At 43.1% G+C, this 25,443-nt stretch overlaps 3 protein-coding genes across 6 annotated transcripts; all 3 read right to left on the bottom strand.

Moving 5' to 3' along the window:
* Window positions 1–217: 217 nt before the first annotated feature.
* Window positions 218–5,312, bottom strand: LOC147304374 (uncharacterized). Of its 2 annotated transcripts, none has more exons than XM_086279430.1 (2): window positions 4,905–5,312; window positions 218–3,230 (listed from the first exon to the last, which is right to left on the bottom strand). In XM_086279430.1, exons 1-2 carry the CDS (start codon window positions 5,188–5,190, stop codon window positions 2,038–2,040), a joined length of 1,479 nt encoding a protein of 492 aa, XP_086135556.1. In that variant the 5' UTR covers window positions 5,191–5,312; the 3' UTR covers window positions 218–2,037. The 2 variants fall into 2 exon arrangements, with proteins under 2 accessions (XP_086135556.1, XP_086135557.1); XM_086279431.1 differs by lacking the exon at window positions 4,905–5,312 and adding an exon at window positions 4,754–4,871.
* A 628-nt stretch (window positions 5,313–5,940) lies between these two features.
* LOC147304373 (uncharacterized) lies at window positions 5,941–14,811 on the bottom strand. Of its 2 annotated transcripts, XM_086279428.1 has the most exons (4): window positions 14,480–14,811; window positions 7,450–11,759; window positions 7,036–7,067; window positions 5,941–5,970 (listed from the first exon to the last, which is right to left on the bottom strand). In XM_086279428.1, the coding sequence occupies exons 1-2, from the start codon at window positions 14,712–14,714 to the stop codon at window positions 10,123–10,125; spliced, it is 1,872 nt and encodes a 623-aa protein (XP_086135554.1). In that variant the 5' UTR covers window positions 14,715–14,811; the 3' UTR covers window positions 5,941–5,970; window positions 7,036–7,067; window positions 7,450–10,122. The 2 variants fall into 2 exon arrangements, with proteins under 2 accessions (XP_086135554.1, XP_086135553.1); XM_086279427.1 differs by lacking the exon at window positions 5,941–5,970 and having other exon boundaries at window positions 6,110–7,067.
* A 7,956-nt stretch (window positions 14,812–22,767) lies between these two features.
* Window positions 22,768–25,201, bottom strand: LOC147304372 (C2 calcium-dependent domain-containing protein 4A-like). Of its 2 annotated transcripts, none has more exons than XM_086279434.1 (2): window positions 25,079–25,201; window positions 22,768–23,478 (listed from the first exon to the last, which is right to left on the bottom strand). In XM_086279434.1, exon 2 carries the CDS (start codon window positions 23,428–23,430, stop codon window positions 22,858–22,860), a length of 573 nt encoding a protein of 190 aa, XP_086135560.1. In that variant the 5' UTR covers window positions 23,431–23,478; window positions 25,079–25,201; the 3' UTR covers window positions 22,768–22,857. The 2 variants fall into 2 exon arrangements, with proteins under 2 accessions (XP_086135560.1, XP_086135561.1); XM_086279435.1 differs by having other exon boundaries at window positions 22,768–23,497; window positions 25,079–25,189.
* Between the last annotated feature and the right edge of the window lie 242 nt (window positions 25,202–25,443).

Here is a 25,443-nt window from a genome sequence, read left to right as displayed (position 1 = left end):
TTCGATTATAAACAACTTTGTGTAACTAATACATTTGCTCTTAATAATAAAGTACTATAGAGTAAAATAGTGTTTTTATTTAAAATTAAATTATTCAATAATAAATTACTTTAGTAATGTTATAAATAAATCAATGAATAAATAAATATAAATGAATAAATAAAATGATATTTTTTTTAAAATGCAGAATTTATTCTACAACATTATTTAAGCACAGAATTCTTTATTTCAATGTATGTGGCTCTTGTGGTCCTCCATTGACCTTTGACTGAGCTCTGACCAGAAATCTCCCACTGATTTGATTCTCAGCTCAGTCCACAGCTCAGTCAGTGATACAGTAAAGGAAAACTCAGCAGGAATTATCATTTAACTATTTTTAATTTTCTGTTAAAGGTTTTCACATACGATTTTTTATGGTGGCACATCATATTAAATTAATATATATATGAATTTAACTGTAAAAAAACAAATGAAAACTGCTGCAAATCTTTGTCTGGCAAAGTAATTTAAGAAAACCAGGTTAGTGTTTCTTAGAGACACATGGGTGTTTTATCATTTTTACAAAGTGCGCAGCTCCTCGCAGGTTCATTGAAAATAAACAGGTAGTTATTCTGTAAGAGATCACTGATGGGATAATAAAGCTGAATCCATTTGTTTCTCAGTGAAATCAGCTCTAAACATTGATTTATACAGCTGTGGGTATAAAAATGAGCTGGAGACCTGATTCTTCCAGAATCCTTTTCAAACCCAGACTCATGTTTCCATAAATCTGACAGAAAGTCAGTCTGAGTCTCAGAGACAGTAAATACGATTATCGTTAGATCTTCATCTTATAATATAAAGCACCTTGAGGCGACTGCTGTTGTGTTTTGGTGTTGTGGGTCCACAGAGGTTGAAACACATATATTTAATTTTTCCGATTTTAATGGATAAAAAAAGTTGGATATCATCTGCATAGCAGTGAAAATATGTGCTATCACAGGGGCAGTATCATAATTAATGAGGAACTCCTATTTACAGTCTATTAGATAGATATGATTCAAACCGCTGCAGCGCCGTACCTACCTACAGCATGCTCTGACTATAATATTCTAATAATAATAGAATATTATAGTCAACAGTATCAAACGCTGCACTGAGGTCTACCAGGACAAGCACAGAGATGAGTCCACTGTCAGAGGACATAAGAAGATAATGTATAACCTTCACTAAAGCGGTTTCTGTAGCAGGACAGCAGAGTGAAGACTTTTTTAAAGTACATGATATGTCATTTATATCACCAAGTAGAACTTGAGTCATGACTCGACTGATGATTCCTACCAAACTCTTCATTAAGTGGTTTGCAGGACGTTCTTCAGTACAAACTCAACTGATAATTTTGCGACTAAACGTTAAAACCACGAATTTTCTCTTTGGACTTCAGCCTCAATTTCAAACAATATCGCAACATTCATTTGGACAGCAGCAGATTTGTTGAGTTTAATTTTAATTAAATAATCGCAAGTTCACAACAACAGTCAACCAAAGGCGCTTTGACCCGACAATAATAAATCTGATTGTTGCACACACTACAAGTCCTGCAGTAACACTTTTGCAGACATTTTTCTTGAACATTTAAAGCTGAATGTGAGAGTTTGCCGGTGAATACATTTATATGATCCACATAAATGTCCTTCCTGGTGGTTTATTAAAAGGAGCACTGCATCTGGAAAAAAGTGGATATGAGGATGTACTTTTTTGTTCACACCTGTCAGATTCATGTGAAACATATTTCCACCTGCACTTTTTAATAAATAGGACATCAAGCTTTGTAGGAGATGCATTCACAGCTCCTGGTAAAAAGACAAACTGTTACGCTCCTATCAAAACTCGCCACTTTTTATAAGCCTGTTTTGATTTGGTTGTAGAACAAAGAAACATTCTTGCTCATTGTATCCTCTTCATTGTAAATGATTGTATGTTTTATCAGTTCCATCTCCAGCAACAGCTGATCAGTCTGAGAAGGCCATTGTGCGTCACAATGTGTTTGCTGACTCATCATTTTCTACTTTTGCCTGAATGTGACTCTGCAGACCCAGGCAGATGACTCTCTGCTGTGTGCAGCTTCATGTGTCTCTTTAGATGTCCCGTAACAGTGAAACGTTTCTCACAAACAGAGCAGCTGAATGGTTTTTCTCCTGTGTGAATCCTCATGTGGATCTTCAGGCTCCCCTTTTGGGCACAGCTTTTCCCACAAATATTACAGCTGAATGGTTTCTCTCCTGTGTGGACTCTCATGTGTTTGGTTAGGTCTCCTTTTTCTGCGCAGCACTTTCCACAGTAAGGACAGCTGAAGGGTTTCTCTCCTGTGTGAACTCTCATGTGCTTCTTTAGGTCTGTTTTCTGAGCACAGCCTTTCCCACAGACAGAGCAGCTGAAAGGTTTCTCCCCTGTATGGTACTTCATGTGTCTGTTGAGATGTTCTTTAACATGAAAACTTTTATTGCACACTGAGCAGGTGAACGGTTTCTCTCCTGTGTGGATCCTCATGTGTCTGGTCATGTTTCCCCTCCCACTGAAATTTTTCCCACAGAACAAGCAGCTGTATGGTTGCTCCCCAGTGTGACATCGCATGTGTGCCGTTAAGGAGCCACTGTCTTTAAATGACTTATCACAGTCTGTGCAGGGAAATGGTCTCTCTCCTGTGTGGTCTCTTATGTGTCTGTTCAAATTTCCCTTAAGGCTAAATCTTTTCCCACAATATGAGCAGGGAAATGGTCTCTCCTTGACTACAGTGCCAACATCAATGTCAGGATTTTTAACATCTCTACCTGACTGGGCTTCCTTTGTTTGTGTCCAGTCACTGTCATCAGTTTCAGTCGAGTCCAGAGAGTTGTCTTCACTAACAGGCTGTAACAGTGGATCTGGATCTGAGTTCCTGTCTGCTTCTGGTCCTCCCTCCGAGCCTCTGCTCTCCTCAGTCCAGCAGTGATGAAGTTGTGAGGACTCAGGCTTCTCCTCATCATCTTCACTCTTCACGTGCACAGGGCTGAATGTGAACGTGGTGATTTCAGCTACCTGCAGGTCCTGAAGCTGTTCTCCTGTCTGACTGGCCCAGGCTTCTTCCTCTTCCTCTTTAATCTGTGGGGGCACTGGGTCTTCCCCCGGGTCCAGGCTGGAGCTCTTCTCCTGGTGTTCACGGGAAACTTCATCTTTGCTCCCCAACGGCTGCTGAACATCTGAAGGAAACACTGAAACAGACACAAAATGTGATCTCAGTTCTCTTTCAATCCTAGCAGAAATATGTTGTACCATCATATATGTTATAATGTCCACTACAGATTACAGATTGTTATGCAGAAGAAGCAGCTCGGGGTCAATTTGTGACACCATCATAGGCACATGACTAATTGGGATGCCAAGAGCCAGAAGCACACTTTCTTAACCCTGTACACTTAAACCTATCTCTGTTTTGGAGAAAGTAAGAGAGCAGAGGGAACAGAATGAGAATATATTTGATCTGTGTGATTATTTAACTTTACAATGTGGTGCCAAATCACATAAAGTTGACTCAGAGTGCTTTATTTTACAAAAGGTAAAGATCCTACACTGTTAAAGAGGAAATCAGGGGCTCAGGGAGGGGCGGACATCTGCCATGAACAGCTGGGTGTGAGGAGAAATCAGAATCAGAAAGACTTTATTTATCCCCAGGAGGCAATTACGATACAACAGAGCAGCATGACGTTGAAGATAAAACAAGAAAGAGAAAAGCTGTGAGCACAGCCAGTGAGGACTTCGACCTTTCTGGGGCAAATAACTAAATATGTAATTTGTGGCATATGTGAAATTGGATTAATAATCAGCTGCCTTTCTCAGAGTCTTTCCTTCGTGTTGTTCTGGTCAGTGCTCAGTGCAGCAGCTTATGAACCAGGTCCTCGCCTGCTGCAGACTGGTCTAATGGAACTATCACCAGATGTGGTCCATCACAGAGAAGATTATCTAACTAGCTGATAGCAGGACCACAGACACTCTGTGGAAGTGCCTAGTTTATGCTCATGAACAGAGGTGTGCACCAAAAGTCAGCACTGCTTCTGAAGAAAAAATTTTAATATATTTTTTTGGCTTTATTAGATAGGTGCACAGTGAAAACTGACATAAAAGCGAAGGGAAAGACATGCGGCAAAGTGCCGCAGGTCGGACTCAAACCCGGGCCGGCCACACTCAGCCATGCGGCATAAGGTCGCCTGCTCATCCAACTGAGCTAAACTGGCACCACCTTCTGAAGGAAGTTGAAGAAAAAAATTGCAAAGAGCCAGTATAAACATAGGGCTTTGCAGATGTCACAGTTGGAGTGTAACAAAATAAGTGTTGACTGTACACACGACTGGACCAGAATTATAGATAATTAAATGTTGCTGGGTTTAACATTTGGTGCATCTATTTATCCCTGTTCTGTCTACTCTGTATGTTAATTTTCCAACTCTGGGAATAATAAAGGCTCTCTGATCTTATCTCATTTTATCTTGCCTCCTTTTTTTTCTCCTGAAATGAAAACATTATGAACTAAAAACTTTCCATGCTCGATCAGTTTATTGCTAATAACAGCTCAGAAAGACAAGAGACGCTGTCTGTTGCAGTTTGAGTGATGTACAGTCAGGTCTGTGATTTGTGGCACTCTGACACAGTTTCACCTCTGTGTACGACCAAAGTGGATGTTAAATTAGTGAAGATGTGAATAAAAGTGTAAACCTTCTGCTTGAGTTCAGGATTTTACCTGACCTGGTGAAAAAGTGATCATTTCTTTTTCTCATCAATAATTTTACTTTGTATCTGCTGGGATGCACGCAATCTCAACTCTTGCGCGCGGACATCAGCTGACAACGCGAGCTCGGTTCGGCTGCTCTCGGCTGTTTCCGGACACTGACCTGCCGCGCGCAGCCGGACTTCGGGCTTGAGCACGGCATCGAGCAGCCTCCTCTGGCGGCAGATCTCCCGCTCTGAGCGCTCCACTCTGTCCTGGTACTCCGCCACGGTCTCCTCCAACAGTGCGACGATCTCCTCCGCGGCCGCCGTCAGCCGCTCGGTCAGCAGCGCTCTCAGCGCCGGGAGCTCGGCTGCTTCTTCTCCCTTCTCCAGCCGCAGCAGGAAGTCTTCGGCGGCGGCGCTGATCCGCTCGTGGACCGACACCCGCAGCAGCTGCACGGCGCACATTCTGCGGCTTCTCCCCACCGGGAGCCTCCGGGACAAAGAGAGCCAGTGGAAAGGTAAACACGCTGCGAGTTCCGCGTCGAGGAGCGCGGTGCGGAGAGAGCGAACAGCGCCCCTGCTGAAGCGGAGGCTGTCGGAGTCAGAGGAGAGTTGTGAGCGTGCGCCGGTGTTGTGCCAAAAAGTGATTGTCTGCCAAAAACTGATTTCCGGTATTTGCCAAAAAGCGATTGCTCATATTTAAAGTGCTATAAGTAACTTGTTGGGCTATAATATGTTAAACATATGTCAAATGCATCCCTTATGGATGACATAAAGTCATCTTGAGCCACAAACAACATTCGTGTAGCAAGATACAAGCCGCAATCAGTTTTTGGCAGCGACTTTTATATAACCTTTATTTATGCAGTAAAAAAAATCTCATTAACATTAAAAATGTATTTTGTAAGAGTAAGTTGCCCAACAGGACAGCAGAAATGGCAGCAAATATTACAATAGTTCTGTAAAAATATTTTAAGTGGGGATAAAGGACCGGATTGGTTATAATGTAAGTACAAGTTGTAAAGATACTTAAAAAACAGATAATGTTTTAATTCTTTATGTAACCCCTTTGTATCCCCTGTTCACCGAAGTCTATTTACGAACATACGTAAAGATATTACACATAAAAAATACACAGAAACACTGGAAATCAGTTTTTGGCAGACAATCACTTTTTGGCACAACACCGGCGTCTCCTTGCTACTTTCTGGTTGTGCGGGACATTTTTAGCCAGAAGTAAACCGCCTGTGAGTCAGCAGATCAACTGATCAGAAAGCCATGAGAAAAAGGTTGCGCATTCAATGATGAGCAGGTGAGGCTGAGGAGCATCACATGTGGTAGAATTTATTTATTTTTAAACTACCTCATAATTTTGATCACATGTTTAGGTATTGTAGAATAGAGCATTGAAAGTAGACTGGTACACTCTGATACTAACAGACACAAACAAACAGAAGACACCGCCCCACGGATTGTGTACGGGTTGTGATAGGATGCTGTTCTATATGGCACAGCAAAGCACAGAAACTATAAGATATCAATTCTGGCAGAGCTCTCCCTCTCCTCATCTTTCTTGCTCTCTACAGGCCTGGCCAGAGAACAAGAGACAGTTGCCATGGTGAAGTGGGGAGAGTTTTCTTCCTATCACAGGGAGAAGCTCGCTGCATAAAGTGCAAGATGACCTAAGGGATGGACCCACACCAGGGGGACCAAGTTTAAACTGCAGTCTTCACCCAAACTCTCAACCAGTGATATGAATATTCTCTTTCTGTGTCTCCTAACAAAAGTGTGTTCTGCTTGGGTTCGGAGCGCTTTGTCTGTTTTGGCATATGGACCAGAGGAAGAGGCATGGCACAGTTAGTTACCTGAAATTTAAACTGCTTAATAATAAATTTTGAAAAATTATACTTGGATTATATATTTTGACTTTATACTGATTGTCATTTTTGTTTGTTGAATAATTGCAACTTTATTAATAAAGTTTAAAGAAATAGGAATCTGGTTCAGATTGAGTCCACAGTAATCCATAGTCCTCATGTGGTCCAGCAGCTGCCTTGTTGGCTCCGTTATGAGCAGCAGCCAGATGGAGCAAGATTCTGTCCTCCTAGTTTACTGTCAGAGGACTAGGTCATCACTGAGCTGCTGTTTGTCACTCACCTTGGACTTACCTGACACAGGTGCCGCTGTTAGCTAGAGCTCATTGGATGCAGTCAGGTTGTTAATAAAGTTTGTCAGTAATATAAATTCTTGTTATTTTTAGTTTTCTTTTCTCCTTTTTCTAGTTCTGCAGCAAGTCTTTTGATGAATCACCTGTTTTCTTCTCTGGTGAGACATGACAATCCCTATAAATAAGACAAGTACCCCATTTAAAAAAAAGCAAGATCTTAATCAAATGAAAGGATAATTATTCATAAAGACACTGGTGACACACACAGTAGCTCCAAATTTCCTGAACATCTCTACACGACAAGCAGCAGGTGAAGTGAGGACCCGGTCATGGACTAGCAGTTTCTAATAACTTACTGTGCGTTTATGGTGACTGAGCATGGGAACGTATCTTTATCCTGTATAAAACTGCTGATCTTGTCAGTTGCTTGCTGTATAAGCTTCCATTTGGCCTTAAAGTGACCAAGCTATTTAAATTACAGACAGAAATTTCATTTTATTTCATTCCTGCTGCTGGTATCCTCAACCCACGTAGTCATATCTGAGGATAAAACTCACTTCTGTCTACACCACATCCCTGCAGACCTTTCTCCAATCCACCTGTCAGATTCCCACTCCACTCTCTCCAAGGTGGGGCTTCAGGGGGTACATCCATGGGCTGATATGACTCTTTCAAGCTCATTATGATGCTAATGCATCCTTGTATGAAACTGCAAAATAGCACAAAAAAAAAAAAAAAAAATCACAAGACTCAGTGCCTCCCACTGGCTTCATCCTAGGGAGAAGCAGTTTGTCAGCTTGTGTTGTTGGTTCAGTTTCTTCTTTCTTTTGGGTAGTTTCCATCATATTCATACCAATTCTTTGTAGCGACTTACAAGACATTCTAGCCTCTAAGTTAGCATGAGGAAAGCATTGCCATGTCCAAACCTGTGAGATACAAAAAAAATGAAAATGCAGGAAAATCAAAATGTGGAACACTGGCTGAATGTGTGGGATGTAGAAAGGGACACCTGGTCAGGTATGAATCCAGTCACTGGGCTACAAACATTTTATAAATAGCAGCGAGTTTGCCCAATGCCTGCCTGCCTGTTCAAACCTCTGGACTTCACAACACACTCTGAAGCTGCTCAGCTCAGCTAGCTACAGTTCACTGCAAAATAACACAATCTGCTGATTATGTTCACGAACATGCACATATTTCCCACAACCTTCGATTATATTCACTCCACCAATGGAATAATTCCTGTAAAAATCTAAAAATAAATAGTTACAGAAGCAGATTCAAATTAATGGTAGGAAATATTTGTATGAATAAAAAGGTCACAACAGTACATGAATACATACTTGTAATAATCGTGTTAGGGCTGCCACAACGATTATTTTGATAGTCGACTAGTCACCGATTATTTTTGCGATTAGTCGACTAATCAGATCGTCATCCATTGGACGTAAAACGTACAGCTGATTGCACCAGCAGCATCTGCTCTTATATAACTATCATTAGCTTACAGCTTTAAGTGTTTAAGGTATGTGCTAACTAAAAATAAAGACAAGATGATAGTTTATTAAATTTTAATGACATTTGCTGATTGTTTCAGTGGAGTTTGATAAACTCAGCCGTGTGCTCCTTGCTATCTAAAATATAACAGCACACCGGAGTATATTCTCGAGCGTCTCACACTTCTGATAATCAGTTGTCTGCTTGACGTTTATTCAGCTGTGTAAAAATTATAACTTTAATCTCAGCCAAACCGATTTACTCAGGAACAAATAAAACACTGAAAAAAGCCAAACAATAACATTTTTAAGTTATCTAAATGACTATGTATCATGTTTAACCTGAGTAGCGAAAGACAGCAGTGGGTTTGAAAACGATTTCCCCACCGGCTCTAGTGAGCCTTGAACCCCAGCTAGCTATCGAGCTGGTGGGTAACAGACGTCTCTGAAAACCTCGGAGCTCTTTTGAAAATATCTGGTGTCTTGATAAACTGAGCAGATATTTGAGGTTTACACAGCTACATTCTCGCCTGAAAATATGTTAAACGTTTATTTTGTGACCCAGAAAGAATAATAAGAGTAATATTAAAACTAACTAGCTGCCGCCATTGTTGGAAACTGAGCAGGGCCACGCTAAGAATTCTGGGATAGGTAGGGCCACGAAGTATACACCCGACCCATCCTTCAAATCTGGGGAAACGAAGGGCGCATTTGTCGGCCGCATTTGTCGGAGTCTTCAAACTTGGACAGTCTTCGTCATGTCGCTGTAACGTAATCGGCCTACAAATGCAGGCACAGGAGGATGCGGTTCCTGAATTTGGACACAGCTACGATACCGGACACTGCTTCTTCTTCTTCGGGGTTTAACGGCAGCTGGCATCCTTGTACATGCAGTGCTGCCATCTTCTGTTTCAGTCCGTTATTACACGCTTAAATCCTACTACTTATTCCTGTGTCTTTTGGGATCTTACAAAGCTTCAAACGACGTGTCGACTATTAAATTAGTCGTCGACAATTTTGATAGTCGACGTAATCGTGACTAGTCAACTAATCGTGGCAGCCCTAATTTATGTACTGTATTCACTTGAAACTTAAACACAACCTAAAATCCAAAATAGACTTTTTTTATTTCATTTTTAAGATTTGTAGCTGTGGACAATCAACCTGTTTACCAGCATCCTTATATGTTTAATATGTTGCTCCATAAACACCAAGAAATAATATGAGAAAAACTCAGTTGTTAAAAACACTGAAAACTAGAAATTATTTCTATCTGTGGAGCTCCCAGAATACGTCATTTGTAAAAATTACCGATTGTTAACTAATTTCTTAATGCATGTTTCAAAGTTTTAGCTCGAAAGTTTTGAGCCTCCACCCTTGCTGTTCCTAGACTATCAGAAAGTGCCGCCCCCTGAAGGATACTTCTTTTAGGCGGGCTGTCTCTTGTGAAGCTTCCTTGTCCTGAGTTTTACACATTTCATTCAGCTGATTTAAAAGTGATAGACTGGAATCTTGACTGTTGTAGTTTTAATTTTAAAAAAACTCAAATATTTCTGCATAAAAGCAGCCACACTGTCTGGCAGGAAGCTCAGATCTTTATGGTAATTTCAATTCTGTCCAGCTGACACTCTGTCTATATCATCTCTGAAGATATGGGAACATAAATATACTTCAACATGTTCATGAAGCAACAGCTTCTCAAACTGAGGACTTAACAGGAGCTGTGTCTGCAGCTCACAGCTGGATGAAGTCAGGCTGAACTTCCTGTCTTTGACAGTCTTTGACAGGCTGCTCTCCCCTGTGGACCTTCATGTGTGACTCCACTGAGCGTTTCTCCTGGTACCTCTTCCCACACTCCTGGCAGCTGTAGGGTTTTTCCCCTGTGTGAGTTAGCATGTGTCTCTTCAGGTCGATCTTCTGTACGAAGCCCTTATTGCAGAGCTGGCAGCTGTAGGGTTTCTCCTTCTTGTGGAACCTCTCGTGTGTCTCGAGTGAGATTTTCTGGCGAAACCTCTTCCCACAGAGGCTACAGATAAATGGCTTCTCACCCGTGTGGATCCTCATGTGAGAGTCCAGGTTTCCGATCTGCCTGAAGTTCTTCCCGCACACCCTACAGGTGTATGGCTTCTCCCCAGTGTGGATCCTCTTGTGAACATCCAGGTGTTGGCTCATGGTGAACTTCTTGCCGCAGACCTCACAGGAGTATATTCGTGGTTTCCCTCCCATGTGGCTCTTGATGTGCCTCTTTAGGACTGTGTTTTCTATGAAAGTCTTCCCACAGAACTCGCAGATGAACGGCCGCTCACCAGCATGCAGCTTCATGTGCCTCTCCAGCGATCCCTTTCTGGGGAAGTCCTTCCCACAGTCTTTGCACCTGAATGGTTTCTGGCCCGTGTGTGTCCTCATGTGGATCTCCATGTCTCTGAAGCTTATGCCACAAATGTCGCAGATCCGGCTTGTTTCTCTGTGACTCTGGATGTGCAGCTGCAAACTCTCAGAGGACTCTGCACGCTCTCCACAGATGCCACAGAGACAATCAGGGTGGTTTAGATGTGTCTCTGCATGCCTCACAAAGTTTCCTTTGTTGTGAAACGCATTGCTGCAGACCTTGCAGCAGTGAGAAGGGGTCAGGCTGGGTTTTCTGTGCCGGCTACTGATGGTCGTTTGCTCATCTGATCCATGGCACCGGATATGTCGCCTCAGCTCAGCACTCTTTGCAAATTCTTTTCCGCAAAAGCTGCAGCTGAGCGGTGTCTGTCCGTCGTGAGCTTTCATGTGTCGTTCAAGCGAGCTGCCTTGACTGAACTCTTTGTGGCAGATGTTGCAGGTGAATGGCTTCTCTGCCGTGTGGATTCTCATGTGGGTTACCATGTTGCCCTTCTGATTGAAGCCTTTCCCGCAGACAACGCAGCTAAAAGGTTTCTCTCCAGTGTGCATCCTCATGTGCATCTCCTGAGCTCGGATTGAGGGAAACTTCTTGCCGCAGACATCACATGTCTTGGTGCTGTCACGGTGCATCTGGAGATGCAGCATTAGGCCATCACTGGACTCAAAACGCTCACCACACAGACCACACAGACAGTCGGCCTCTTTCAAGTGCTTCTCCACGTGCTTCATCAGAAAGCCTTTCCTGTCAAAGGACTTCCCACACACTCTGCAAAGGTGAGACACCAACTGCTTGTCGTTCTCACATTGTTCTTCGTCTCCTGTTGGATCATCTGGAGAGGCCAGCTGGCGATCCAGTTCAGAGATGGTCTGTGGTCTGGAGGATGTGCCAGGCAGAGTCTCCTTCAGTTGGTTGTCTATCGAGTTGCTTGGCTTCAGACGTTTCTTGTCAGAGAGACTCGTGACGCCAACTGACAAACACAACTCTGGAGAGAAAATACATGACATGTGATTATTTAAATCATGTGACTCTATCACTTTTTTTTTTAAAGGTTTATGTGTTACCTAAACACTAGCCCCGCCCATACTTTCCCTCTGATGCCCTTTCTGCATGGTCCACGCCAGAAGCCTGATTTGTTTTGCACACACTTTTGCTTCTTTTGTTTCCTGTCATTGCTGTAGTTTAAAATTAATCATTTTCTTGCTGTCGTGGGATTAAATTTACTGAACTACTGATACCTGAACTTTGTATATTACATTAACGTTTATATCAGAGTTTGCTTCAGTAATGTTGAGGCGCGGGATTTGGAGAGACCAGTTACTGATAGTGTTCCAGTACATGTTTTTCCATCCAAGTATGTTTTTACTGCATTGGTGGTGTTTTTTGAGATCACTGTCATGCTGAAAATAAAACTCTGCAGTAATGCTTAAACTTCCATCTGTTAATACATTCAGTTGCTTTTTTACCAAAGGAACAATAGTGCAGGAACCACAAGTAAAGCCACACATTAATTTGATAATTTCTATCCTGCAGACAAAGCTTTTACCACCACTCACATTTAATTATTAGTTATTATTAATCTGTGGCTCTCTTCCAGTGGGTCTTTGTCCTGTCTTCCTCACCTCACCCCCCACCAGTCGTAGCAGGTGGCTACCCCTCGATGAGCCTGATCCTGCCACAGGTTTCTTTCTGTTAAAAGGGTGTTTTTCCTTTTCACTGTGGCCAAGTGCTTACTCATGGGGGGGGGGGGGGGGGGGTCATCTGATTGAGTCAAAGTAAGCACTGTACACCATATGTACAGTCATACACAGGAATTTAAAACTGAAATGCTCCCATGGCCCTCATTGTGCACTAAAACAATATAGAGATAAAAATAAAACAACAGTCTTATATACAACACAATACAATACAATCTTTTATAAACAACAGTGTCCAACACAATCCAAGTGTTCGTGGGCAAGAGTTTGTGTGCAAGTGGGGTGGAGGAATCAGTGAAAAGGTGGCGATGCTACATGACAGGTTTGCCCTTGCTGTTCTTAGGCTCACCTCATCCCCGGCTCTGAAGGCCACATTACATGTTTCCCCGTATAGGAATTTTCACGTGTTTCTCCAGTTTGGGCAGTCTTTTGGTCTGCATGATTCAAATCGCCCACCAGGATGAGAAAAGCATCTGGGTGGGCCTTCTGCTGCTCACTGACATGCTGATACATTTCATTCAGTGCCTCACTCCAATTGTTGTTAATGGAGCAGGGAGGGATATAAACAGCAACAAACAGTATGGCTGAAAATTCTCTCAGTAGGTAGAATGGTCTGCAATTGATGATCATAGTAGCAGAGGTGAACAGTGTTTGCAAGCCACAACAGGGTCGCAGCACCAGGCATCATCGATGTAAACACAGAGTTCCCCTCCATGAGCCTTACCCCCTACCCCATTCCAAAAGTGCATGAATGGCGCTTTTGGGAATGTTAACATGTGGAAACATGTTAAGCCATGTTTCCACAAACACGAAGACCCAACACTCCCTCATTGACTTCGAAGTGGACCAAAGTAAGCGAGCCTGATCCAGCTTGCTGTCCAGGGGAGTGCACATTGGGACAGTTCAATGGTGGGAATAGCGGGTTTGTGTGGATTAGCCGCTAACCTACTCCGGATGCCTCCGCGCTTACCCCTCTTCTGTTTCCTCTCACACCGCCTGAGACATTTCCACTGTGGGCGAGATCTAGTAGCAAGGGTCGGTGATAAATGCCTCCGAAGCAGTCCGCAGTGCTCTAGTGTAATTTGTAGTTCTTCCGTGTATCGTGAATTTGCTTCTGTTGATTTTGAGCACCGGGAGGAGGCCCCGGGGCAGACCCAGGACACGCTGGAGAGATTATATCTCTCGGCTGGCCTGGGAACGCCTTGGTATTCCCCCGGATAAGCTGGAGGAGGTGGCTGGGGAGAGGGAGGTCTGGGCCTCTTTGCTTAGGCTGCTGCCCCCGCGACCCGGCCCCGGACAAAGCGGATGAAAATGGATGGATGGATGGATGGATGATTTTGAGCATGCACTCACGACTGTACCTTACAACAATATAAAGCACCCTGAGGTGACTGCTGTTGTGATTCAGTTCTTTATAAATACAACTGAATTGAATTGAACTGAATTAAATGTTTTTTAAAGCCCTTACGAATAAGAACTATTTTGCTCTAGAAGTACAGAAAGGACCACATAACATCTCTTTGTCTCGGACCATCTCCAGCATCTTTTTCCATCTTCATGCATCTGGTCTCCTTCTGTCATTGCACAGTTTCTTATGTCTGCTCCTTTATTCCAGCATCATCACATCAACACTGTTTCAGCTCGGTCTGTATTTTAATCCTAAATTTGAAACGAAGTCTCAAGCATTCTTGAGCCTCGTGTTAGTTTAGTACTTACTTATGTGAAACTAATAAACGTGATGTGTTTACTGGCTAAACTCCCACACTGACAGGTAATGTTTCCTGATAGCACTGTGTGCAAATACTTCAATAAATCCATGTAGTATTCGGAGTATTTAAATGCAGAAAGGAGATAAAGTTATCATTGAAAATCAGTTTATACATATACATTCAGATCTGTCGTATATAAACAGAAGAATGAGCACTAAAAGATCTGGGGGAGGACCGTGAGCGCGCCAGTAAATGGGACTAATTGAGGCTGCAGTGTGGTGCTGAATGTGGACACTGACCTTTGCGCTCCCCACCGGGATCTTCCGCGCCTCTCTCGGCCGCTCTGCTCGCTTCGAACGCGTTGAGGATGAGCTCGATGGCCGCCGACAGCCGCTCCACCAGCAGCTCCCGTAGCTCCGGCAGCTCGGCTCGGCTGCGTTCATGCAGCAGCCGGAAGATCTCCTGAGCGGCCGCCGCCATCCGCTGCTCGATGGTGGCCTTCAGCCTGCGGCTCTCGGACCGCTTTTTCGACATTTTGCAGCGAACAAAGAGCAGAATGTAAACAGGACGAGACACTTCCGGGATCGCCGGGCAAGCGTCACTGGAGGCGGACGCTCATTTCCTGCGTGAACCGGAATGTGACTCTACAGCTGCTGTTATGCTACCAGCTAAAATCCGACAGAAACGTCCGACAGAGAAATAAGGTGTAAAATTATTCAGGTTTCAGTTTAAAGTGTCCAGCTTTCACTTTTCTTCCAGTGTCGTGTAAACGCCTCAAATGTCAATGCATCACGTGACACGAAATTTGTCAAAAACACCTCAATTTAAAATGTCTTCACTAATTCACAGAGATCTACAGCTTCAATAATAAAGCTTTAGGTAAATTGTCAATTAACAACGTCTCCTGTTAATTTCTGCATGTACCAGAACCATTAACAAGCAGATACTGAGTTTAAATATAGAGGTTAGTGAAGACACCATCCAACTTGTCACATAGTGTTAACGTCTGTCGAACTGACCGTTACTCTTTAATACAATAAAATAAAATAAATCTTTAAAAAAGATTATTAAAGAATCTTTAATAAAATAATTCTGACGTTTCACAGGCACATCATGACCAGATTTCAAAAATCAGAAGAGTCTGGAGCTGGATTTCTAATAATAAAAACTGCAATATCGTATTGGTAGGAAGTATATGGGAACAGAAACCTCTGGACTCGTTTTTTATGCTTGGAGAGCTGACCATTATTTGCGAAGGACATTATGGGCTGGTGGAGTGGATATTATGCTACTGTCCTTAGCACTGCTTTTTCGGGTTTACCTCTGACATGAGACAGAAAGCAAGTGATCTGAGAGGTCTGGATTTCTTATAATGTTCCCAATGATGCTGCATGATGCTCACACTATATGAATGTTAAAACTGCACCTTCATTCAAAGCAGTGTTGGGGGGGGGGGGTATTTAATTTTATTTAGGGCAGCTAATGAGACAGATTTCAGGTCTAAAAGCTTCAGATGGGAGTATAAACGTCATAGCTGTGCAGATGTCCCATCTGAAAAAGAAGAAGGATGTGCCAGACCAGTGGCTGGTCAGAGGATCCCTGGGACTTGATTCAATGCCTTCAAAGTGCCTTTTAAACAGTCTGTGACCTGGAGAGTCAGGACCTTCATGACTAGGTACTACAAACTGATCGACATCCTGCAGTCCTACTTTTACATCAAGATCTTCATCAAAGACCACCATGTTCCCTCTGATGCCTCCATCCTGAGCTTCAAATGGGAAGCGAGGCACTTCCTGAATGAGAGCCAGGACAATGACAAGCTGATTTAAGTCCACTGCACCTATGGCGTGAACCACATTGGGTACCTGGTCTGTAGGTACCTAATTGACGTGGATGGGCTGGATCCACCAGCAGAGCTGGAGCTCTTTAACTCCTCCGGCAGAGGTCATTGCTTCAAGAGGCAGAACTGCCTGACTGACCTGCAGAGCTCCACCAAGAGGAGCAAATAAGGCATGGAGGACCCTAAAGAGTTCAAAAGCAGTGGGCTCCAACAGGTGTCTAATCACCTTTCAGTTATTTATGATGATGAGTGAATGAACAGCGTTCCTCCGAGGTCCTGCTGAAAATCTCCAGTCGCGAATCTTATCCAATTCTTTCTCTTTTCCCAGCCTGCCTCAAGCAGCAAAATAATTCATGCTCTCGAGTTAGAAAGCCACAGTCTGCAGTAGTTTGCTGTAACCAACTTTTGGAAGAGAGATGCCCCTAACTTAGAGGTACACATATTTATAAAAGAGATGTGCTTCTACCCGATTGGTCAAAAACCATTGAGAAGGGCCGTGGTTTAGATTTTAGACCCCCTTAATGGCTCTCTTCTTCTCCTCCATCAAGTGCAGCTTCACCTAGGGATGGACACCCCCCCCCCCCCCCCCCCCCACACACACACACACACACACAGTCTTGCCTTCCCTAACCTGTTACACAGTTTCATGACCCTAAGCCAGCATCTATCTGTGAGAGCTTGTTTCTTGACCTTGCTCTAGTTCACTCCCGCATTCCTGCACACAGCTTTTTTTTCTCCTTTTTTTTTTGTCAAAAGTATAATCATGGTTTTTATTTATCAAAGTTGATTCATCCCGATCACTTTCAGCTTTGTCTTTTAATTTTTGGACTCTCTAGAGGAGCTTTAAAAGGAGGCTCTCATCTGAAACAAGAATTTTCTTCTTTGCTGCCCCTCTCAAAGGCTTGTGTTTATTATCCATTTTACATCCTCTGATCCAAGAGTAGGAGAAACTGTGGTAAACTAAACTGTTCAGGGCAGACTGAAAATTTGGCTCACACACTGACCTCGTTATTGGGACTGTGCTCATGTTTGATATCAACATCCCTTATTTGCCCTCACCCAGAGGTGGGTAATGGCAAATAAGGAGAACCAGAACTGGTCCACTTTAATACGTCTATCATCAAGGTCATGTGATGTGACCAAAAGCTCCAGAACAGCAGCAGTTTTTTGACTACTGAAAACAAACCCTTGCTGACTTTCTGACACCTACAGGAGAAACTAATGCACAATGATCAAAAGCAGCATGGATAAAATAGAGTTCAGCTTAACAAAATGGAAAACATCAAAAAAATCCCTACCCCTTACTGGAGTTAAAGCCATCACAGCCATTTTTAATCTATCTGGTGAAAATAATGATATAGTATTCCTCTAACACTGTTTTTTCTAGTCACAGAATTTACGATTACCTTTGACAGTAAATGTTTTGTAACTGGTAGTCTGGGATTTTATTACTCTTCCTGTTAAAAGAAAAATTGTATTTTGAGAAAAGAGAAGGTGTGGAAACTATCAAAGTTCAAACCAGATCTGTCCCTTCCTTTATTACCTCCAAATGAAAGAAGTTTAAATTTAAGCCAACAATATTTATCTGTGTGCTGATTTTTTGACGTTGAAGCTGAACAGTTAAGTCTGCACTTTTAACGAAGGGCTTCTTTACATACTTCAGGGCTTGTTAGAGGCTTAGAGAGCCTTATTGTCATTTATTGTCATTGTGCAGTTTCTTGCACAGCGAAATTGGGTAGCTGAACCACAAAGGTGCTAAAGTAAGAAGAAGAGAAACCAATATACAACGAAGGCGGAAAATAAATAAATAATTAAATAAATAGAATAAAATAAAAAACAGTGTATATGTATACATATGTGAGTGGAACTATATACATGGTGTATGTGTAGGAAACATTGAAACAGACTGGGACCAAAATAATTGCACATGAGCCAAAAATATTGCACAGAACATAGAAAGACTGAGATATTGCACATAGATGATCAGCAGCAGTGTCAGGGTGGATGTGTTGGGGAAGTCTTTACACACTCTTAGTTTGCATTAAGAGTTCTGACAGCCCACAGGAAGAAGCTGTTCTTTAGTCTGTTGGTTTTGCACCTGATGGTTCTGAGCCTTTTTCCAGAGGGCAGGATGTTGAAGAGGTGGTGGTTAGGATGGAGGTGGTCCTTTATAATTGCCCTGGCTCTGGAGAGACATCTTGAGCTGGCAATTAAGTCCAGGGAGGGGAGCGGACAGCTGATCACCTTCTCTGCAGTTCTGATGACCCTCTGTAGTCTCTTCTTGTCAGCTGTTGTGCAACCAGCGTACCACACAGGGATGGCGTGCACCAGCACACTCTCGGTAGTGGCACGGTAGAAGGACTCTAGGAGTTCAGTCTGCAGCCTGTTCAATCTCAGAACCCTCAAGAAATGGAGGCGCTGCTGGGCTTTCTTTACTAGGGCTGATGTGTTTGTGGACCAGGATAGGTCCTCGGATATGTGGGTGCCGAGGAACTTAGAGGACACCCTCTCCACATTGTTCAGGGCCCTATTTCAGGAAGCCGGTTTAGTGCAAACTCTGAGTAAGTATACCCTGAGTTAACGAAAACTCTGGGTTTTCGGTTTCACAAAGCGAGTTCAGATGAAGCCTGAGTGAGTTACTATGACGACACACTCCGTGAAGCTAACCTGCCCCCTAGCAGGTTTACTACAACTAACCCTGACTGTCTCCGCCTCTTTGTCGGAAACCTGACAGTAGGAAGTGTCGGACATGGCGTGCCCCTACCTCGAAGAGCCAGTAGATCTTGAAGCCCAAATTCTCCGCAGAGCTCTCCGCCGGGAGAGAGTGATCAGAGCGCGTTTGGACATTTTATCATTCCCTGATGATTTTCTGTGCGAACGTTACCGTTTCTCAGCACAATCTATAATTTATTTGAATAACATCCTCAGGCCATATATTGCGCATGTGACACATCGCGGACATGCTCTCAGTCCATTACATATTCTTTGTACTGCACTCCGTTTCTTTGCAAACGGGAGCTTTCTGTATAATATTGGTGACGCTGAGCACGTTTCCAAGGCTACCGTCTGTCGGGCAGTCAGGAATGTTACAGTTGCACTGAAACGTCTCCTGCACTCGTTTGTGGTGTTCCCCGGTCACAGACCCACAAGATTTATCAAAGAGGGATTCCACAAAATTGCAGGTATCAGGATGAACAAAACCCAATGCATGATGTGGTGATACTTGAACTACTACTTAAATGGTACATTAATTTCCAGGGTTCCCAGGCGTGATTGGCTGTACAGATGGCACTCACATTCCAATCATTGCTCCTTCAGTAAATGAAGGAGACTATGTGAACAGGAAGTCTTTCCACAGCATCAATGTACAGGTACATAGTTCCCTGTAGCATTTCACACTAACAAGTGATGGCATCATAGTAATGGATGCTAATTTGTGTTCTCTGCACTGTGAAGATCATATGTGATGCTGCCAACATCATCACAAATGTGGAAGCCAAGTGGCCAGGCTCTGTACATGACTCACGAATCTTCCGGGAATGTACACTGAGCACCAAATTTGGACATGGTGGGTCGAAGTTACTGTGAAATATACAGAGACCAATTGCCACAGGGACGTTTGCACTGACATGTATTCTTCTGTCCTAGGAGAGTTCACTGGCCACTTGCTTGGTGATAGGGGGTACCCATGTTTACCCTATTTGCTCACCCCTTACCCTGACCCTGAACCGGGCCCACAGCAGCGTTATAATCTGGCCCATTGCAGGACACGGGCCAGAGTTGAAATGACCATTGGAATGCTCAAGGCCCGGTTCCAGTGCCTGCAAAGACTCCGGGTCGCCCCAGAAAGGGCATGTGACATTATTGTGGCATGTGTGATTCTTCACAACATTGCCACGATTAGAGGTGAACACTGTCCAGCTGAACCAGACATCAGCAGTGATCCACACGATGAACATCCTGACCCACCCACGAACGTACAGGATGGAAGAGCAGTCAGAGACACCATATGCCACAACCATTTCCTGTGACCCGTCACCTCAACATGTTACAAGACAAATACACAGATTCTGTGGTCAACTGGCTTTATTGGTCGCCCTGTATGTCCTGTACACAAAGTATAAATGCGTATATTAGTATGTTGTACAAACACTGACATGATTCGTCCATCTCTGATCACTCCACCCACCCTTAACTGTTGTTCCAGCAGTACAATCTCCAACTTGGACTTCTGGATCTGCAGCTTGAGGTGTACCATTTCCATGTCGCACTTCTGTATTTTCCTGACCAGATATGTCTTGTACAGCTGCTTCACAGGGAGCTATTGCAACACAGGACATAGCATTGGCATCCATAGTACATGCCTACTTAGGTTGGTTGTAAATCAGTGCTGAACATCCTACTGTGGACAGGTTTGTTGTAGGAGTGGCTGGACCCTCTTCCTCTTCATTTCCAGCATCACTCTGCCAGGGACATAGTAAGTCCATGGTGTTATCATAGTACCACATTGTAGTCAGTTGTTATATTTTCCACTGTACGCTGTAAACCTCATGGTGTGTCTCTGTTGCGTCCTCCTCTGTAACAGCTGTCACTGTTTCGTCATCATATGCCTGTGGTGGAGACATTTAACAACATTGCTGTTCTACTGTTGACACATGTAGTCTGTGGAGTATTACGAGTACTCACAACTGCATGTTGGTCTGGCTCAACAGGGGGCTGCACCAGATGCAGTACACCATCACCATCAACTGGAAGAATATGGGGTTCATACAGGTCACTCATGACTTATGTGGGCGCAACTGGCAATTACCAGACATACCAATCACCATACACCTCATTGTCAGTATGCTCTCAGAGACAACCGACACTGAGGGAAGGCAAAATCAGTAGGTGTTAAGGTGGAAACGCTTTTATGAGTTTTATGTTGCATTACAGTATATGTTCATATGTTACTCTTAATAGGAAAAGAACAAAATGTACTACTCGCTCAGGAAGTTCACCCTGTGAGAGATTAACACACACACACACACACATGTATGCAAAATTAAAGGACACTGCTATGCTATAAATAAAGACGAACTACTGCAGCTCGGTGTGAGTGAGTCTCTCCCTGAGCCCTCACCCGTGCAGCACGTTAACAGTCTCCAAGTGTCTCAGTGTTGTTTATTCACCTGACTGTTTGATAACTGTAAATCTCTGACAGTAGGACAATGACTTCACTACGACATAGTTCATTTTGGTCAAGGTGACTGTGAAGAATGGATGTATACACATCATGTATTGTTTTGAATTTACCTCTTATGTAGGCACTTGTGCCCTGTGGGGTTATTGACTCAGAGGATGTCCCCGCAGAGATGCCTTCGGCCACAGGGCGCCCACTGTTTTGGCTGAGGGCCAACTGCTCAGCCTCTGTGAGTGGTGGTGGTGGAGGACCCCCACCTGTTTTTCGGGCCTCCGCTTTTTTTCTGTTGGCTGTGACGGCACACATTTGAGCATACAGAGTAGGCAAATGTGTACTTGTAATGTGCTCAGATAATTTCAATGAGTGCTTACAGGCGGTAAGTTAATGTAGCCTCTAACTGCAATTGATTTACATGGGACAAACAGACCAAGCACTATGGCTCATAATACAATTACACCTTACCTGTTTGGACTATGTTTTTATATTTCATTTTTACTTGCTGCCAGGAACGTTTGGGGCCTGTTGGGTTGCACCTGCGCTCACATCACATCACAAAATAACATGTATGACATAAAAAATGGAATAACATATACTAAGATAACGTGTTAAATGGGTGGAAATCCCTAGATCAATGTTTAAATTAACACTCACGCATTGACTCTGTCGGCTATGTTTTGCCATGCATGCTCCCTTTCTTTTGCAGCTGCGGCTGTGTTACTTTTTTTCTGCAAGATGTGCATGCTGTCGGCATATGCTGCCATCAGGGTTTCGGCCTCAAGCGCTGTGAAATACGTCGACCGCACCTTCTTTCCCTCCGTCTCCATGGTGACTCGCGTAATCTGTGCTCCACTAATCAGGGCTTTATGTATCCTCGTGCGCGCGTTTAACTTGGGGTTAAAGCAACTCCGCATTGATTGAACTAATTGTTATCAGCCTTTCTGAAACCGAATATTCCGAGTTGGACAGTTCGGGGTTACTCAACCCTGAGTATCGTTTTTCACTCTGAGTTTTCTAAACCGGCTTCCTGAAATAGGGCCCAGGTGTTTGTTCTATGTTTGCAGAAATATCAAAGAGACCACCTATAATAACATTTTGGAAGGAAAGCACCATGTCGGTCTTTAAGCCTAGATCTTTGCAGACTCTGGTTCTAACCAGATTTAAAGGAATTTGTTAGAATATGATGATATGGATGTTTGGGTTTTCATACTGAACAAATCAGGAGTGTTTGTAGAAACATTTTGATTATTGTTCAATTCTGGTTGTTGAATTAGAGGAAAAGGAAATGTTTATTTTTTTTTCATAAGTACCAGCAGTCCATTTGGAATGAGCCCCAGTAATGTCATTTAGATTCAATTTAGACACTTTTTGGTGGGTTTTTGTAATTTATCATTATCCTTTTCTGCTTGGATCATTTCATGTACACATTCGCCAAATAAGGCTTGTGTACTCCAAGACTATTAAATTCCTCCACAGGAAGAGGAAATATTTCTCCCTGCTGAGAATTGTCACAATAAAAGCATAGAACAGTCTTTAGTAATCTTGTTCAGACACACAGGAAACTAAAGTGTAATTCAAACATTTTATTAAAACAGCTTAAAACCAGCAGCAGTTTCAGATCTGCTCCACCTATCAGATGAGTGTGGTTGTATGTGACATCACTTGGGGGTAGTCCTTTGGATTGCAGGACTTAGAGCTTTTAGAGTAGCTGCAGGTCTCTGGAGTGCCTTAATGACCTGCAGACCCAGAGTCCTCATTGGATGCAGGGATGCAGTCCTAGCACGCCTGCTAGGACTGGGACCAGGACCAAGGTCTGCTGGGTCAGATACAGTGTGGGGGTCTCCTCTGTTCCGATGAAACAGGGACTCCCGTCGCCGTGTGCAGGGGCTCACAGCCAACACATTGCGGAAACCGTAGGGCGTGGTCACCTTCGGCACGTGACACAGCGACATAGCTGCACGTGTGGTCAGGTCCATGTCTACGTCCGCAGATACTGCAGCGGCATTGTGAGGGTGAATGACTGGTAGGGGTGTGTGGAATCTGGGAGAGGATGCAGGGCTAGGTGGGTTCTCAGGGGGGCGCTCACTATCACCACCATGATGAGAAAGTAGTCTTGTCCGCTCCGGGGACACCGGATAAGGCCGCGGCGTGCAGGGTAGGAGAAAGAAACTCGGGATCTTCTCCGGGGTTAGAACCAGAGTCTGCAAAGATCTAGGCTTAAAGGCCGACATGGTGCTTTCCTTCCAAAATGTTGTTTATAGGTGGTCTCTTTGATATTTCTGCAAACATAACAAACACCTGAACATGATTGTGATTATCACATGTCCTTCCTGAGGCTGTGGGACAGGAAACATTAAACTGGATGCATGCATACATTAAAGTTTCAGCTCTAATGTGCAGCCATCACCCTAGAAACAAATGGCAGCCCTGAACATGCTTAGATAAAATCATTCACAGCAATTCAGGTATTCCATTTTACCACTCTGGGGCATTTCCACTATCTATCTATATTATTTTGAAGTACAATTTAATCTCTATTTTGCATAACAGTGGTGACATCACATATTAAATGACTGGTTTTTAACACTTCATGGTTTGGGAAAATAACCATTTAATAATTTTCTCCCTTCAAGCTCATCCCATCATCCATTCACACCATTTGAGAAAATTCTAATCCTGTGAGAGGTTTAAAAGTTTCAACCCTATTAAATAAAATCACTATCAATTTTAGAAAAATGCATACTCAGAGCTGCAAACATTAATTTCTTGCAGCAATTTTTAAGTGTTCATTCACATGGACGTCTTGCTGACCTTACATGTTTGGTGTACAAAATATTGATTTATGCATGCAGTGGAAAAAAGATTCACGCTTCATGCGATTCACATGAAGACCAGAAAATAATTTAACATGTTTATCAGCCATATGATCAATTTTATGATACAAAGCAGAAAAGTAGAGCCCAGCTTAACAGAGTTGATAACTGCTTTCACAATACTGTTATTTTCACCTGTGGTTTGGGTTTGTTTAAGCTGCCAGCGCAAAGCAAAGCTGGCTGTGTTAAACTTTGTAGTCACAACCTTCTGATGAACATGTTACTGGGAAAAATCTTAATTCTTGGTCAGAACCATTTCATCTACAGCAGTTGTGTCCAACTCGAGTCCTTGAGAGCTACTGTTCTGCAGCTTTTAGATGCATCCCTACTCTAACACAGCTGAATCAAATGGTTGGATTACCTCCTCAGCATGTCATCAAGTTTGGCAAAGGCCTGATGCCATTCATTTGATTCAGGTGTGTCAGAACAGGGATTGTCTAAAAGTTGCAGGACAGTAGTTCTCGAGGACTCGAGTTGGACACCCCGATCTACAGCAATTCTGAAGCTGCAGGGACGCTGAGAAAAAGAAAAAAAAAAAGGGCAGATGTCTTGGCAAGCATCTCTCAATCTTTGGAACCACTGAACTGGACCTGACTGGGTTCACTCACCAAGGACTAAGCACACAAAGTTCATGAAAGCAATTAAACTTTGATTACAAATCATGTACATTTCCTAGAGTGACTGAGAAGGTTTTAGAGGCACTGAAGGACTAGAATTTAGTTAGCTTTGTGCACCAAGTGTCTCAAACCGTTTATTTGTGTGATAAGTTAAACCTGTGTGATAAGTTGAGCGTGTGCTCAACTTATCAGGAACAGGAACTATTTAGAGGCTGTACTTCACAAAACGTGGGTGTGGAAGTCCTGCAGTCAAACATTTGAAAGCCTTGTAAACACTAAAGAGGTTTGAAGACTCTATATACACATAATGTAGCTGAAGTCAAAGTTGTCACTTAGCAGAAACAGTCACATCAGAAGATCTCTGTATTACTCTGCCTGTTGCTGCTCACCTCATGGACAATATAACATTCAGGTGGGGGCAGCACGTCCTCACATCCACACCTTCAGGCTTCCAGAACAACCTGATAGTTTGTCTGCACACGCTCAACTTATCACACAGGGTTCACTCTCAGGTGTATTTGAGCAGCAGCCAATGACACCACACACCTGTTAAAGGTGTAGTCCACCTTAATTACAGTGGAATCATCTGATTTACGTGGCTCTCAATTTATTTTATTTCTACTTTGTTTTCTTTTGGATGTCTGATGCTTTTAAAAAGACATTTTATTTTGTATCTTTTCTTTCTCACATTTTAGGAACCTTTACATGTTCATAATCTGTTTTCTCCTTCACTGATCTAAGAATTTGATTTTAG

Source organism: Aulonocara sp. 'chitande type north' Nkhata Bay, linkage group LG22 (genome assembly GCF_057382095.1).
Source record: "Aulonocara sp. 'chitande type north' Nkhata Bay isolate Kocher_YH1m ecotype deep benthic linkage group LG22, A_spYH_male_GT1.1, whole genome shotgun sequence".
Taxonomy (NCBI): domain Eukaryota; kingdom Metazoa; phylum Chordata; class Actinopteri; order Cichliformes; family Cichlidae; genus Aulonocara; species Aulonocara sp. 'chitande type north' Nkhata Bay.
The sequence above is the reverse complement of the archived record's forward strand: the minus strand, read 5'-3'. Positions and strand labels throughout refer to the sequence as shown.